The sequence below is a fragment of the Theobroma cacao genome, chromosome 1, assembly GCF_053813885.1.
Source record: "Theobroma cacao isolate CCN51 chromosome 1, ASM5381388v1, whole genome shotgun sequence".
NCBI lineage: Eukaryota > Viridiplantae > Streptophyta > Magnoliopsida > Malvales > Malvaceae > Theobroma > Theobroma cacao.
Window position 1 is genome coordinate 4,525,673 of NC_142639.1, and position 15,620 is coordinate 4,541,292.

Below are 15,620 nucleotides of genomic sequence, written 5' to 3' on the forward strand. Positions count from 1 at the left end.
CATTCTTGCTTGGATATGCCAGGCTCAAAAAATCTGGCTATAGAATTCCATGTCCAGGAACCATTCCCTGACAGTTGGATTGGTTCAATTAGCCCTCTTATTTAAAACACTTGCTCCACTTATCCATGAAAGATTTATCAATTGTTTGAATTGAATGGCGTGATGTGTGATGTCTTGGGTTTGCTCAATGCCAGTAAACTAATTTTCCTTAATTTTTGGGTGTTATATAATAATTAAACTACACTGATATTCAGGCGCATCTATCAGTTGGAGCAAACCGAAGCCCTTATGCACCATCACCATTTCAGCATTCCTCAACTAACCCGCATATGTATCCTCCCCCACTCTCTATATTCAATCCCATATCTCCTTTCAGGGTTGTTGTCCCACCTTGAACTTTAGTATCAAATCCAAGTCAGAAACTTAGACAATGAAATTTGCACTAAAAAAAAGGAATTACACAAGGTCCTGTTCTGCTGAAGGTTTTTGTTTACGTAAGTTTACTGAAGGGTCCCCTTATTCAAAAATAAGTAAACTCTTGCTTGCATCAGCAACTGGCCCTGATAGTTTCTGACCGGGAAGGATCGAGTCTCACCTTGATTCTCGGGTTTGGAGTATCTCTCTTTTGTGTTTCCTTTTGACCTTTTTTATAGTCCAAAAGTTTTAAAAAGAACGTTAGTGAATTCAGTTAAACGCACTTTCCCTACCTGAAATGACATTGGTCATTGGTGAGGTTGGTGGGGTTTTGAGGATTTGGATTTGGATTATGTAAAGATGTTACAAAATTTTTCCCCCAAAGGTCATGTTAACGGGGTTTAGTTCACCCACTTCACTATGAGTCTCTCCACTCAACATCTTTTAACACCTTTTTCTCATGCTTGTGATAGTGACTCCCCTTAGCTAATGGGAGATGACCCCTTGCAATCTCAATCCATCCCACCAATGTATCATTTAGTCTAAAACAATTTGACCAGAGTTTTCATGAGGCATGACTTATTTTCGTTGTGCTCCACAGTAGAGTTGGGAATAGCAAAAATCTAGAGTTTGGGGTTTCTAATTAGTAAGTTCGTTATGGTAAATCAAGTTCTCAAATTCGGTTTGATTGTGATGGATTTCTACTTTGGGATATATTAGGGCTCAATTACAACACAAAAACAAGATGACTGATCCAATCATTTTCCCAAAGCTACTCTACTTTCAAGCGGGTCATCTAAAGCCAATTGCCTGTCGTTTATTGGTAGTTTTTGGGTGGCCATGAACAAGGAAAATGCAATCTTTCATCAATGTTTTCATATTCATGACACCCCAAAAGATAGACCTGAAAGGAAAATAAACATGATTGTAGATTATTTCATGCTGTCGATTTCTTCCTCATTGCATGCGCAAATTATTCAGTTAAAAATCTTCATTTGGGGTAATAATGAACATTACTAAATAGCAAAATTGAGAGGAGGGGAACATACCATGTGTTTTGAAGTCCGAATTATTCAAGGTACGTGCAAATGATTCAACCATGTCGGGTCAGAACCAAAAAAGAGAAAGAGAGTATGCATTGGAATCGCAGGCAAACCAATTATGCTGCATTTCTCTCATTTGCTACAATAGTAAATGATAATAGTTGTAAATTCCTTCAAGGTACAACTTTTGTTTAATATATATTATTTCAAGTGCAATGGTTGCCCAATGAATAAGACATGGCATCTCCCTATCCCATCAAAGTTATCCACATTTCAAAATTTGAAGTGGTAGGTATAATTAAACACAGGTTAGGTGCCAGGTCCCAATAACCCAATAATCTTTGCTATACTATATTTTCTAATCTAAGAGAAAATCAATTGGAATTAATTATTAATTAACGATCTATTACCGAGCCAAATTCAAGTGTCTTAAAAATTAATACTAATTTTGAGATCATGCATGGTAGTGCTTGATTTTCATTTAAATTATTTGCATGCTCGACCTAGTCTACTATTATTTGCTATGAAAATCTTTACTTAGCGGTAAAGAAAAAGGAAAACCCTTTTTATTTTTAGGGAAGTTGTTGCCATAAATTGATGGAGAAAGATATCCGAAATTTTTTGTTCGAATATTTAGCCTTAATCATTTGAATCAAACCCAAATTGGTCATAATATTAAATTCTTATTATTAGCTTTTTATTTGCTAGTTATTTAAATATATTTTATTTAGAAATATGTACTCTCACTAGCATAAAAAAATTCCATGCTCCAAACTTTTCTTGAAGAAATTTCAAATTACATTTCTTATACGAAAACCCATTAAAAAGGTAGACTTTGACCCTCAAAATCTAATTAGCAACAAAAACGTCCCTGTTAATATCCCCAATTTTGTTCTTACTCTTTAACTTTTAATTAATTAATTAATCTAACTTAATCCTTCCCGCCCTTGGAGCTTTCATTTCATCGGGTATCGTACGGGCATGGGAGCCATCCAAGGTCCAGCCCCTCCACTAAAATTAAAATATATTTTTTAAGAAAAATATATTATTGAAATAAAATAATGTACTTTTTAATAATACAAAAATAAAATTCCCACCACATAAAAAGACAGTCCTTCATAATGCCCAAATTACCCTCCAAGAAGTGTACAAATTTACTAACCGTCGGTCGGGGGTCGTTAAGTTCTTATTCCTCCTCTTACAAGCGTCAGTTGCGGCAGAAATCTCGAGCGCTGAAAACCAACGGTCTGGATGGCATCAGACAGACATCTGCCTCTGCGTCAACTTAAATAAATAAATGGTAGTATATTAGTATTTTTGAATGACATTAAAAAGAGTGAAAAAGAAAAAGAAAAACATGGGGGGAGGAAAGAAAAGTTTGTATAAATATAGGAGAGATTCCAAATCATTCTCAAACTGGTTTTTAGCTTTGCTTTGATGCTTCTAAGAATAACCAACTCCCAAAGATATACCGTTTCTTAAAACCACTCTCCCTATCTAAAATTCTTTGGTTGCAAACCAATCTTCTCTAAGATTGGGATTGGAATTCCTCCTCATAACATGAACATGTAACTTTAGTTGAGTTTTTTTTTTTTTTTTCTTTTTTGGGGATTTTCATGCTTGTTGATTATCCAAGAACTTTTCAGGCTCCATGTTGAAGAGGAATTTGGATTGAAAATACCCAAAGTTTTCTTCATTTTTCGAGTAGTTGAAAAGCCGTGGATAATGGCTGTGGAAGGTGTATATTTCAGGCTTCATTTTTCCGTTTTGGAATTTATTTTATGTTTTCTTGTTATTGTTGTTGTTTTTGGACACTTTAAATGTTTCCATGAAGTGGGGTTGTACTGGTTTTTTGATATAAAAGATAGGATTTTGCTTTCTGTTACCTTTGTGTCTCTGAAGGCTTTTTATTGATTGGTTAAATTGTTAGTATAACTTTTTGTTTTGCTTATGCAGAGACAGGAAGAGAGACAGAAGAGAACCCAGAAAAGGAATCGAAAACAGGGGTGATGAGAAGTAAATCACTAAATGATCAGCCATCACCAAGGGGTGTTTTGGAAATCCCTGTTCTGGGATCAGACTCTGATACCAGCAGCTGCAGCAGCAATTCTAGCTCGTATTCTCCAAAGAAGCGTGTTTTCCAGAAAGGGAGCCGAGATTCTTCTGGTTTGCAATGGAAGAATATAATTGAAAGCATTAAGAAGAAATCGGTCAGAAGGTTCTCTGTTATTCCTTTGCTGACAAGTTATGAGATTTCCAGGAAGAACTTGAGGAGGAAATTGGCAAAACTTCAGGGCTCTGAGGAAGAGGTTGATATTGACTGCCTACCCGTGCCTAAACCATCATGGAAGAATTTTTGTTACTCAGAGCTTGCTGCTGCAACTGATAATTTCAGTCCTGGTAACCAAATTATATTTAACCTTATTCCTTTTGCTTTCTCCCAGCTAATTCAATTTTGCTCTTCAAATTTTAAGTTTTGATGTTTTCAATCCTTATTTTCCTCCCTGTTTTTTGATATGTTTGTCTGTTCCTTCCGCTTTTGGTTTTTTTTTTTTTTTTTTGGGGGGGGGGGGGGGGGGGGGGGCGGGGGAGGGGGGTGGTTGGGGAAAGGGGGGGACCCAAAAAATAGGAGACATCATATTGGGAAAAAAAAAAGTTTGGATTAATGTCAATCAGTATTTGTTTGGCAGATAGAAGACTGAACTGAAGTGGGCTTGACTTGTGTTTAAAGAGATTTATGTAGCCGCCACTTAATGTTTTGTTGAGTTAAGTCAGAAACAAGGTCTTGTCTTTTCTCATTATTGCATTTACTACTAAAGTAGTCAGAAAAAGTATGAAGTGATGTTTCTTGTCTTACCAGTTTCATCTAATCATATACGGATTTTACTCCACATGAAAAATTATGGAAACTATTGAATTTCCCAGCTGAAGGGCCTTTGCTGCTTTAGCGAATATTGTTTACACAGGTTGTGGCTTTTTTGTGTTTTTTTATTACATGTTTGGTTTAGTTTTTTATTTATTTATTTATATTTTAAAAATAAAAATAAGATCAAACATGGTCTTTTGATAAATTTTTTAAAAAATAATTTTTTTTAAAAAATAAATTTTAAAAAGAGCTCCAAGGAATATTTTTTTTTGACTTTTTTTAAAAATATAAAAAAAAAATATTTTATTTTATTTTAAAAATATTTTTATTTGTTAAAAATAATTATAATATTATTTTTTTAAAATATATTTTATGATAATTTTAATAAAAATTATAATTTATAAAAAAAACTTATAAAAAAATTATCAAATAATTTTAATTTAATTTTAAAAATTATTATTTTTCATAAAAATTTTATAATAATTTTTAAATTAAACAAAAAATCAAATCAAACAGGTTTTTATAAGTTTAGATAGATTAAATAAGCTTTTTAAAGTTGGATAAGTTTCAATATCGTGTATATATTTATCTTTAGTAAAAGGGTTAAGGGTTTCTCAGGGTTAGGCCTAATTTTCTTCCCGAGTTTCATATATATTTGATTATAAGTTATATCAACTACATCTTAGAAAGAAAGAAAGAAATACATCGGCAGCCAGACGGTCAAACTTGCCTACAATTGAAACCAACTTATGGGTTTAAAGAGAAGTTATTTTTAACTAAATGAAAGTTAAGATGGGGGGTTGAATGAAAAAGATGTGGGAACTGGCCAGGTTGACCCCTGCAGTTAGCAGCGTAACATCCATACAAATTTGATGACTTAATGGTTCCCTTTGATCACGGGGACATGAAGTTGACCGTTTACTGAGTTGGGTTTTCTGTATCTTTTGAGTACGATTCTGAATATGTATCAAAATTTGGTAGAGAATTTGGTGGGAAGAGGGGGCCATGCAGAAGTATACAAAGGGCACTTATCTGATGGTCAAATTGTAGCGGTGAAGAAGCTTACCAAGAATGACAAGGAACAAGAGGACAGAGCCAGTGATTTCTTGTCAGAGCTTGGGATTATTGCTCACATAAATCACCCAAATGCAGCTCACTTAATCGGATTCAGCATTGATGGGGGCATGCACTTAGTCCTTCAGTTTTCCCCTCATGGCAGCCTTGCTTCTGTGCTTTTTGGTACTGTGCCTATTTCTCTATTCCTATTCATCACACAATCAATTTTATCAGGAACAGGGGAAAACAAGCGAAGAATTAATTCTAAATGGCTGCGGTCATTCTATTTTAGCCTGTTAAATATACTTTTAGATCAACCATTACATATCCAATGGACTAACGAGGACATGTTCTGCACTGCAGGCTCACCTGAAAGTCTAGATTGGAAGACAAGGTTTAAGGTGGCTGTTGGGGTAGCAGACGGATTGAAATATCTCCATCACGACTGCCAGAGGCGCATTATACACAGAGACATCAAAGCTTCTAACATATTGCTCACCCAAGATTATGAAGCTCAGGTATTTTCAATGCACTGATATGTATATCTTTTCTCTGTTAATGCTATACTATTTGGTTGAATGACACCAACCTTCTAAGTTCTTCTACTCACTGTAGATTTCAGATTTTGGTCTGGCAAAGTGGCTCCCCGAGAATTGGCCTCACCATGTCGTCCATCCCATTGAAGGAACATTCGGGTTAGGCATGCAGCTTTTTGCCTTCTTGTCATTAGCATTGGTCTTTTCATAAAGTCCAAAAATATTTGCCATATTGGGGCTAATGTTTATGAAAATTGACTCCAGGTATTTAGCTCCAGAATATTTTATGCATGGAATTGTTGATGAAAAGACTGATGTATTCGCATTTGGAGTTTTATTACTGGAGCTGTTAACAGGTCGCCGTGCAGTTGATTCATCCAGACAAAGCCTTGTGATTTGGGTGCATTTTCTTTACCAAAATCATCAAATCAGCAAAAGCATTTCAACAATTTATATCCTCCAGAAGGATATAAACTTATTTTCTGTTTCATATACAGGCAAAGCCACTTCTGGAGTCAAATAAAGTAAAGGAATTGGTAGATCCTCGGCTAGAGGATAATTATGATCCAGCTGAAATGAAACGTGCCCTGTTAACAGCTTCCATGTGCATTAACCACTTAGCCACCATGCGCCCCAGCATGATAAGGGTATGAAACAATCTCGAAAACATCTCCTTTTTTTTTTCCCTTGTCTAATCCTACCAATTCCTCCAAATTCATGCTATAAACCCCGAATTCTTTGGGGATTTACAGGTTGTAGAGTTGCTTAAGAATGAAGGTGGTCCTGTAGAGTGTCAGCAGAAGTCTTGTCGAGGGAAAGCTGTAATTGTAGACGGTTGTGACTTGCAAGATTATACTCGCACCAGCTACCTTGATGACCTAAACCGTCACATGCAGCTAGTGATGGAGTAATGCAGCGTGCTGCTGCTGCCGCCGCCGCCGCCGCCACTTTTTGTTAGTTGTCTGTGTGAAAGTTGGAAAAATAGTATGCCTCTGGCCCTGAAGGGTTTGGCTAGTCGTTCTTCAGGCTTTCAGCTTCCTACGATTTCCTTAGAAAAAGGTTAATTGCCTTGCCTTACACCTGCGGAGAACATTGGGAAAACAGGCATTATAGTTCACAGCCATTGATAAAAGTGCTATGGTTCTGAAGAAAATGGGTTTCGATAGAAACCGGATGCCATGGGGCCATTGTACTGAAATTTACATACGCAAGAAAATCCTTTGTTAAAAAAAAAAAAAAACTCAGCTTCTCATAAAACTCATCTGTAAATGTAACACATAGCGTGTATAAAGTTGTTGCAGCAACCTTATCCGTGAATACTATGAGAATTCAGATCAGATTGGCACTAAGGTAACAATCACAGGAAAGAATTATCTCAAAGCTTCATAGCCTCGTTTAAACAAAACCCTTTCTTCATTGAACCTACATTCGTCTAAATAAAGAAAGTTGGACGATTTTAAATTCAAGCAGTAGTCTTACAACTAACTTCCTGCATATAGATATTAGTATCGAATGATGATTTGATTTTTTTTATAAGTGTGTGTGGAACGAAAGTAATGTCCCATATGAGAATACTTTCGATTTGGCTTTTTTTCTTTTGTGAAGTCGAAGAAATTGATGAACAAGCAGCACAGACCAAGGGTCCATATAGTCAAATTCAAAGGGGCAGAAAGTTTGCAAAATACGCAACTTCAGAAGCTTTTCATCTTGTTTAACCATTTCTTTTCAGACTTCTCATTTCTCGTGGTCCTCCAATTTTTGTCCTTACTATGCTACACCGAAGTTTAGATAATCATCCTCATACCAAACCTAAGTTTAATTAATCAGGTCCAGTTTCCTAATATAGTTACCTTAAATACCTTACCACTCCATTAAATTTGGACCCTTTAGGCCCAACAAACGGCCCAAATTAATGAACAGCAGAAACCTAAAAGACCTATTCCTGACGGAGCAAGGGAAGGGACAGGGAGAGGGAAATCAGAAATGGCAACTGAGGTTTTTCTCCAGGTGGCGATTTTGACATTAACACTCGCGATTTTCTTCGCGATTCGACACTTTCCCAAACAAGCCCTAACCAAGCACCGAATCGACCATCGAGCCACCACCCAAACCCAACGCCATCTCACCCGAGCCACCCACTTGCTGTCTCGAGCCAAATCCAATCCTCACAAAGACGAATCCCAAACCCTAGCCAAAAGCGCCATATCCGAAATCGAAAAGGCACTCTCTCTTTCCCCTAAAGACCCAACCCCTCACGTTCTCAAATCCCTAGCTCTCGACTTGTTGGGCCACAAGGGATCCGCCCTCCGATCGCTAGATTTGGCGCTGACTTCGCCGCGCTCTAAGTCACTCGCGCAAAGCGAGCGCGTGGAGGCGATGGTGAGGAGGGCGGAGTTGAAGTTGGCGGTTAATAAGAGAAGGCGAGTTGATTCGGCGGTTACGGATTTGGAGGAGGCGATTCGGGTAAGTGAAGAAGAGGGTGGGGTCAAAACGAGGGCGTTTTGTTTGTTGGGTGAGTGTTATGAGTTAAAAGGGATGAGGGAAGAAGCTAAGAAGGCTTTCGAGGAGGCGCTTAATATGGAGCGTGGATCTAGCGTGGCTCGTCAGAGCTTGGAACGGTTGAGTTTGTCATGAGTTATGACTCCTCAACCTTTTTTTTTGTGTAAAAAACAAAAAAGTACGACTCAGATTTTTCTGTACGTGTGTGAGTCTACAAGTACATGGGAAATTTTGTAGGATAACAATTGCTACTACTGTAAAGAAGCCATTGAAATTCGAAATAAAACTATTTTTGTGTAATATAGTTTTTTCATTTACGAAAATTAAATACTTTAAAATATTAAAATGTACAACACTAAAGCATTAGTCACGGTTTCCATAAACTTTGATTGATGTGACACATTAGACGAGACATTGAGTTTAAATGATGAAAGCAACACATTACCAGTCGTTGCCTTTTTTCATGCACGTAGATATTTTCCTTCCGCGTTTGATGTGACACTTGTATTTTTCTTTGAGTACAAACCAAAGGGTAAAGAAAAGCCCAGGCCAACACAGTTAATGTCCCGTCGTTGATCTTTGAATTAAATTCGGGAGAAAAGAAAGACTAGGAAACAGTTAATATAGATGGTTGGTCCGCCATTAAGATTATTATAAAAAGCTCATGCTTTTCTTAGATGAGAAGAGAACGGTGAAAATGTGGGGACAGAAGAGCTAATGATGGGGGCGCAAATTAAACTTGGAGAGCATTCAAAAACTTTTCGCAAGAAAAAGGATCGGATGTTGCCCATTTTTTTCAACATGCGTCTCATCTTTTAACATCTGAAGACAAGATACTTACAAAATCCAGCTTTCCTAATTTTTCAAACTAGAACCTTTAGCCTCCAAAAACAAAAACCCCTTACCTTAATCCTACGCTTGCCAAGGTTAAGAGGTAGATCAGGTGGTGATGGTCAGATATGGGGTCAGCTGGGAGCATGGCGCCTTTTACTACGACTTGTTAGCTGAAATTGCAACTATTCCTGGTTGTTAAAAGTTCTTGGTCATTTTAGTAAGTCTGGTGAGGCCATAAGAAGAACTCAGCTGGCTGCTGCATTACATTCAATTGGGTTGCCATTGCTGAGGAAGAGCCAGGTGGATCAGAAATGCCTATGTTGGCAGCCTGAAGCTGGTGGTAGAGATTCTGCTGATAAAATGCTGCCGCCGCTGCAGTGTCAAAAGGGATTCCGCAAGGAATAGCAGAAATTGGCTGCATGGGAGCAAAACTTATATTGTTGCTGTTGGAGCTGCACTGGGGTTGTCGCTCATGGTTTACTATTGGTTTTTGCTCCGATTCAAGTGAAAGCTTTAGGCGCTTGGCTGCCCCACCAATGGGAAGAGAACTCTTGGCAATGGCTTCAACATCATACCGGTTCATCTCAAAGTTGGTAACTGCATTCACACCCCTAAACTTTATGGCCGCAATATCATAGGCCTCAGCTGCCTCCTCTTCGGTGGCTGTCACCATACACAAGATGATTATTCACAGTTGCCAACAAGAATCTTATCTACTATTCTATTTCGTACAATACAATAACTTAATTCTACAACCAAAAGTTGTCAAGTGGGTGAGCCTGTTCATCAGCATTCCTGCAGCCCTTACCAAAAGTTCCTAGGTATAAGTCCTTATTTCCAGCAACGCGGCCAATCCTTGCTTGCCATCGCCCCTGTTGATGATGCCTGCAAAATTATGGTAATAAACTCAAGCTTCGGTCATTCGCCAGATAATTATGTCACATAAATAAACACATCATAAAGATTTATTTCGGATAGTGAATAATTCAAACTCTAAACAAAATGTTCTAACCTTGTGACACCTCTGTAAATTGATGCTCCCCTTGAAAATCCGCTACTCTTCCTATCAAATATCAATTTGAGAGAACGAAACATTAACCTACTGCAGCTGAAATAAAAAATACAGGAAGCCCAATTTATTATGGTCACAAAGTATTACCTCCGTAAGGATGCAATAAACTCTTGCTTGGTCACATGTTTCATCTCCTCTAACTCTTTCGTATAATTTGAAATCTAAAGCAAGCAAAACATGGATCAGTTAACAAGTTCATGCTCTAGCAAGGGCGCGTAAAATGTCATGCAGGAACAAGAGGACCAGTATATTGATTAGTTTAAAATACAAGAACTGTGCATATATAATACCGGGAAGTTGGTGGTTGCCGTGGGACCCCAGTACTTTAGAGCTGCCAAATCGTAAGCCCTAGCAGCTTTTTCTTCCTTATCATAGCCACCTGGCAAATCACAAGACATATTTTTAGTCTATAAATTTATTTGGCACATACGAAATCGCAAAATTAAACTTCTTAATAAAACTACAAAATAATATTATTGCAGGAGTTTCTTACCCAAGTATACTGTAGAAACACAATTTGAACATTGAATGGCAGCGAGACATCAACGAACGATCCCACATTGCGTGCAAAAAGTAAGGCAAGGATGTCAGTATCATATCAGGTAAATGTGCTGGTCAAAATTTTCCACTAGGAATCATTTCTATAAGCAATATAACGCCAAAAATAACACGAAGAACCATGTGCTTTTAGTTGGTATGGTGAGGTGGTTAAAGAAATAGAATTCTTTTGGTATTGAAACCAATAAAAACGTGATGATAAAACTTTAAAAATTCTTCAATCTTGCACAGTAAAATTGCCTTGCCCTTTAATTGAGCTAATCAATCTAAAAAAAATCCACATTGTACATTGACTATTAGGGGGAAACTCTAAGCAAATATCACCTACTTTATAAAATAATACTGCTTTACAAGTGTTTTTAATTTAATTGAAATTTTAAAGTACAGATTACGCTTTCTGGAGTGCTAGTTTTGAGTGTGAATCAGAACAAAGCCCACATTACCAGACTTCACGAGCAACACTATCAACAAGTTTAGGCAATAATCTTTCAAAACAAAATTTGCAGGCAATAATAGTGGGCGGGCACACATACTTTTTATCTTTAAATTTAAAAAAAAAAATCAAATGGGTGCTTTGGTCAAACCTAGACCCTCTTTCTCAGACTCTGCGGTGGGCTGTCTGTTTGGCTTGATAGCAAAAGCAAAAGCAAAAGCCAACTCAGTAGATATCAGACTGTTTCAGAGTTCAGACTTTCATTCAAGTGTAAATAAGGTCTGAGACAGTGGTGGGTGTGGGTCGTGTCAAACAAACCCCCTTAGCAGAGTGAAACAGGCCCCAGGTGTCTGAGTGAGAGAGAGAGAGAGAAGAGAAAGAAAAACAATGAACAAAATGGCGGCACATCTGATCAAATCAATCAGATTTAAAAAAAAAAATACCAATGGGATAAAAAGAAAGAAAGAGTTTTGCAGCAAAAGGATGTACCATTTGTACATATATATAACATCAGTGTTTCAATCATCATAAAAGACTGATGACAAATGCCCCCTCCCCCCTATTCCCACTGAACCCCTTATTAATGCACCTTTGAATGCATGCAACTTCTTTTCAGTGTCACAGTGTATCTATCTTTCTATCTTCCCTTCCTCTACATATTTGCATTTCTGAATATATTTTTTTGCCTTAGTTTAGAATAATTTGAGAAAGAGAAAGAGAAAGAGAAAGAGAAAAAAATAGAGGACCTTGACGCCCTTTTCTGGCTTGACCCTCTCTCCTACAGCTGTTATCCCATAGATGCGCTTCATATCTACCCGTCCATCTGTGTCTGCATTGGCCAAGCCAAGTAGCCAACAAAAAAATGAGTCATAACCAATAAGCATAAAATAAAAAACCTCCATATTTCAAGTTTACAGATATTGCTTTAATTAACTAAGTAACCAATAAAAATCAATAAAACTAGAAAAATGAAAGGAAAATGAAGATGGATTGATGGGATGTTAACCTGGTGACACCTCTGTAAATTGAAGTTCGCTGACCGAAAGTATCAGCGATCTTCTTTGAGCAATCTGAGTCAACCGAAACAATGGCCTTATTATTATTATCATTAGTATTGTTATTATTATTATTTTCGCAACTTTGATTAACCCCGAGTGACAAAGCACCGGCAGTCGGACGGTTGGTGAAACCCAACTCGGTACCAGTCGACTCAATGGAGTGACCAGGAAACTCAACAGCTGTCAACTGAGTCCGACCCATTGAGGCCGAGTCATCAACTTCGGATCCCGAGTTCGTCGAAAACGCTTGAAACCCAGTAATTGCCTTGAGATCTTGGTGCTCACTGAAGTAAGCAGAACCGCTGTGATCATAGATTTGAGTCAAAGATGAGTCTTGGGTTTCGGTTTGGCTATCTGAATATCGAACAATCGATGAGGAATCTCCAAGGAAGTCTTCAAGCTTCGGCGCTTGTTGGTGGAAGCTTGTGAGAATGGGAGATTCATCAGTCATGGCTGGAGGATGAGCTTCTTTGCATTGGTTCTCCTCTCCTTCCGTAAAGAACACTTGATGTTTTGGATTTGTCCAGCCTTCAAAATAATAAAAAAGAACATGCACATAAACGAGTCGATTCAGTATTTCTTTCTTTCTTCCAATCCATGAGTTTTTTCTTAGCTACCAAACATAAACAGAAAAAAAAATGGGGTTATTTTTGTATATATCACTACAGTGAGCTTTTCAAGTCGGTTTAATTCAGTAACCAGCTGGAAAATTAGCTCAAACTTTAAACTACACCATATATTGTAAAATTATTTCATTTTAACCGCCTACAAAGAAAGATGGGACTTAAAAAATCGTTGGGTTCTCCCATATTTTCTTGGCAACAGAAGTTATGAAAAGAAGAAAAAACAAAGAGAACAGAAAGAAGAAAAAAGAAAAAGGTTTACCATTAGCATAGAAGTTATCGATCAAGTAATGAGGAGAAGACACAGCAGCCGCAGAGGATCCTTCATATGACACAAACTGAGGCTCAGATGATGACCTCAACATCTCCATCGGAGATAGTGAAAATGAGAGCCAGTTACTCGCTGGAGCCATTTATTATTCTTATGTATATATACTATAACTCTATAACCTTCAATAACTTTTTCCTTTCTCTAAAAATGACACTAAAACCCAAAACTATTACTTCAGGAAACAAACAAAAATTAGCTCAGAAACTTTTTAACCTCAAACCATACCAAAAAAATTAAAATAAAACCGATGATATTTTTACCTTAACCGTTAGTTAAAACTGCTCCATTGAGAAAAACAACTACGATAATCACGAAGCTTAGAAAGAAGAACAATTTTTTTTAAAACTTAAAAGAGCTTAAATGCACGCAAACTCATCTGGGGTTTCTTTGAAGAAGCTAAGTTTTCGAATTTAAGAAAGAAAAAGCAAAAAGAGAAAACTGCTTGTTTTGTTTTGCTAAGCGAGAGAGGAAAGGAAAAGAGAAAGCGTTGGTATTGGGGTTTTAAAGGGAGAGAAAGAAGAGAGAGAGAGAGAAAGAGCGCTTTGAGCGGTTTCAGCTGCCAACCGGCGTAAAACCAGAGAGGCCACTTTCAAAGAGAGAGAAAGTTTTGTTTGAGAGTTAAAAAAAAAAATTAAAGAGTTGAAAATAATAAGAAAATGGGGAAGAGGGGGCTGTGGAGGGTGACTTTTAGCTCTGCGCGGTGAAGAAAGACTGTCTGAAACAACGTCGCGAAAGATCCGGGCTGGTGGAAATTGAAGAGAATTTGCTAGGGTTCTTTTCGTTTTTTATATACATTATAATCTTTGCTGTAACTTTTGTTTTAACAGTTTTACTCAAATGACCTTTGTTTATTTTTCTTCTCGATTTTACACACTTGTCCTACATGCAGCTTTCCAACCTTTTACTACCATTGGCTGTTTCGAAGTGGTCGGTTATGAATTGGATCCGGACAACCCGGTTTTTTGTTTCTCTCCGGATTCCTATCCATGTCACAAGCCCGGGTTTTGGATAACTTTCTTATATTATAACAAGTTTAAAATAAATAGTTTTAGTATATCTCACCCGGTAATTTTCTTTTGTCAAATTTACAATTAGTGTCTATATCCTATTAAAATAATAAATTTAGTTTTTATATAATAATTTATAAAAATTAAGTTTCTAAATTTTTTAAAATTAATAATCTCAATCCAATATGTTAAAAATTTTTTACTATCTATAATAATATGACGTTTGTATGTATTGATGTGACATTAAATTTGATGACATGATAATGATAATGGAATATTTCATGAATGATACAATAATAGTATTGATATAACGTGATTAGGCACTAATATAAACTTTATAACTGTAGACATTAAATTATTTAATATGGGCTAATGATTTTAAATAGGATTGAAAAAAAGAGAGATAAAAATATGAATAGCTTTCAATGATTTAGGGAAAGAATGCTTTGAGATACAAAAGAATTGAATTTTGGTGCTTTATAATTTAAAAATGTGAAAAAATTGTTGTGAAATAGATAAAAAAAAAAGTCACATTATCATATTTATTGCAACATCAATAAAAAAATTTCATATTAGTATAAATAATAAAAAAAATTTAATATCGTTAATAATTGAATTGATATTGTCAATTTTAAACAATATAGAGCTCAATTTTTACAATTTATTGTAGAAGAACAAAATCTACCACTTTGATAGAGTATAATAACTAATTTCATAATTTAACCTTTATTTTTTTGATCGATTCGATTGATAAGGTGATATTTTGATATTAAAATTTATTATTTTTAAAATATTATTAATGATTTTTATAAACATTAATATTGGATACGATAATAGTATATTTTGTTTTAGTTTAAAAATAACATATTCTATATGGTGCCTTGATCTAGTTAGACAAAATTCCAAAATTATCTAAAATTATAGGAAGTAAAATGCACCTAATAGATAATGAATCTCAATTATGGCTTCTATGATTGGAGATAATTGATTGAATGGTAATAATCACATCATACCTAAAACAAACAAGCAAACTCAAATTCTCTTCTAATCTAATATCAAATATAAGAAAATGTGACTAATTACAAAAAATAAACCCAATGCTTGTAATACCTAAATGAACAAAAAAAAAACCACAATTTATTTAAATATAAAATTTCAAACTATTGTTTAGTTGTAATTTGTAAAATACCAAAAAATAAAAACAAGTAGTGTTGTTTAATATAGAAGTTGTACTATCTGCGTTTTGATATGGCTGAAACGAAGTTGCATTTATTATTGGATCGGAAATAT

The 15,620-nt window shown here is 36.0% G+C and overlaps 3 protein-coding genes across 4 annotated transcripts; 2 read left to right on the plus strand and 1 right to left on the minus strand.

The window, feature by feature from the left end:
- Positions 1-2,636: 2,636 nt before the first annotated feature.
- On the plus strand, positions 2,637-7,232 carry LOC18611449 (Protein kinase superfamily protein). Of its 2 annotated transcripts, XM_007047704.3 has the most exons (9): positions 2,701-2,757; positions 3,104-3,195; positions 3,414-3,857; positions 5,305-5,562; positions 5,743-5,897; positions 5,995-6,074; positions 6,180-6,315; positions 6,413-6,562; positions 6,668-7,232. In XM_007047704.3, the coding sequence occupies exons 2-9, from the start codon at positions 3,183-3,185 to the stop codon at positions 6,824-6,826; spliced, it is 1,395 nt and encodes a 464-aa protein (XP_007047766.3). In that variant the 5' UTR covers positions 2,701-2,757; positions 3,104-3,182; the 3' UTR covers positions 6,827-7,232. The 2 variants fall into 2 exon arrangements, with proteins under 2 accessions (XP_088660257.1, XP_007047766.3); XM_088804131.1 differs by lacking the exon at positions 3,104-3,195 and having other exon boundaries at positions 2,637-2,757.
- Positions 7,233-7,698: 466 nt separating this feature from the next.
- LOC18611450 (Tetratricopeptide repeat (TPR)-like superfamily protein) lies at positions 7,699-8,714 on the plus strand. Its single transcript, XM_007047705.3, has one exon. It carries the CDS (start codon positions 7,899-7,901, stop codon positions 8,547-8,549), a length of 651 nt encoding a protein of 216 aa, XP_007047767.3. The 5' UTR covers positions 7,699-7,898; the 3' UTR covers positions 8,550-8,714.
- A 427-nt stretch (positions 8,715-9,141) lies between these two features.
- AIL7 (AINTEGUMENTA-like 7) lies at positions 9,142-14,071 on the minus strand. Its single transcript, XM_018114290.2, has 9 exons — positions 13,255-14,071; positions 12,318-12,897; positions 12,058-12,140; positions 10,814-10,822; positions 10,611-10,699; positions 10,408-10,481; positions 10,261-10,311; positions 10,057-10,133; positions 9,142-9,911 (listed from the first exon to the last, which is right to left on the minus strand). Exons 1-9 carry the CDS (start codon positions 13,403-13,405, stop codon positions 9,463-9,465), a joined length of 1,563 nt encoding a protein of 520 aa, XP_017969779.2. The 5' UTR covers positions 13,406-14,071; the 3' UTR covers positions 9,142-9,462.
- Between the last annotated feature and the right edge of the window lie 1,549 nt (positions 14,072-15,620).

Coding starts and splice junctions, on each gene's coding strand:
- LOC18611449 (XM_007047704.3), top strand. Junction 5,563..5,742: donor CCTTGCTTCTGTGCTTTTTG/GTACTGTGCCTA, acceptor TCTGCACTGCAG/GCTCACCTGAAAGTCTAGAT. Junction 6,075..6,179: donor CCCATTGAAGGAACATTCGG/GTTAGGCATGCA, acceptor AATTGACTCCAG/GTATTTAGCTCCAGAATATT.
- LOC18611450 (XM_007047705.3), top strand. CDS start 7,899: ATGGCAACTGAGGTTTTTCTCCAGGTGGCGATTTTGACATTAACACTC.
- AIL7 (XM_018114290.2), bottom strand. CDS start 13,405: ATGGCTCCAGCGAGTAACTGGCTCTCATTTTCACTATCTCCGATGGAG. Junction 10,134..10,260: donor ATTTACAGAGGTGTCACAAG/GTTAGAACATTT, acceptor ATAATTTTGCAG/GCATCATCAACAGGGGCGAT. Junction 9,912..10,056: donor CTTATACCTAGGAACTTTTG/GTAAGGGCTGCA, acceptor GTATGGTGACAG/CCACCGAAGAGGAGGCAGCT.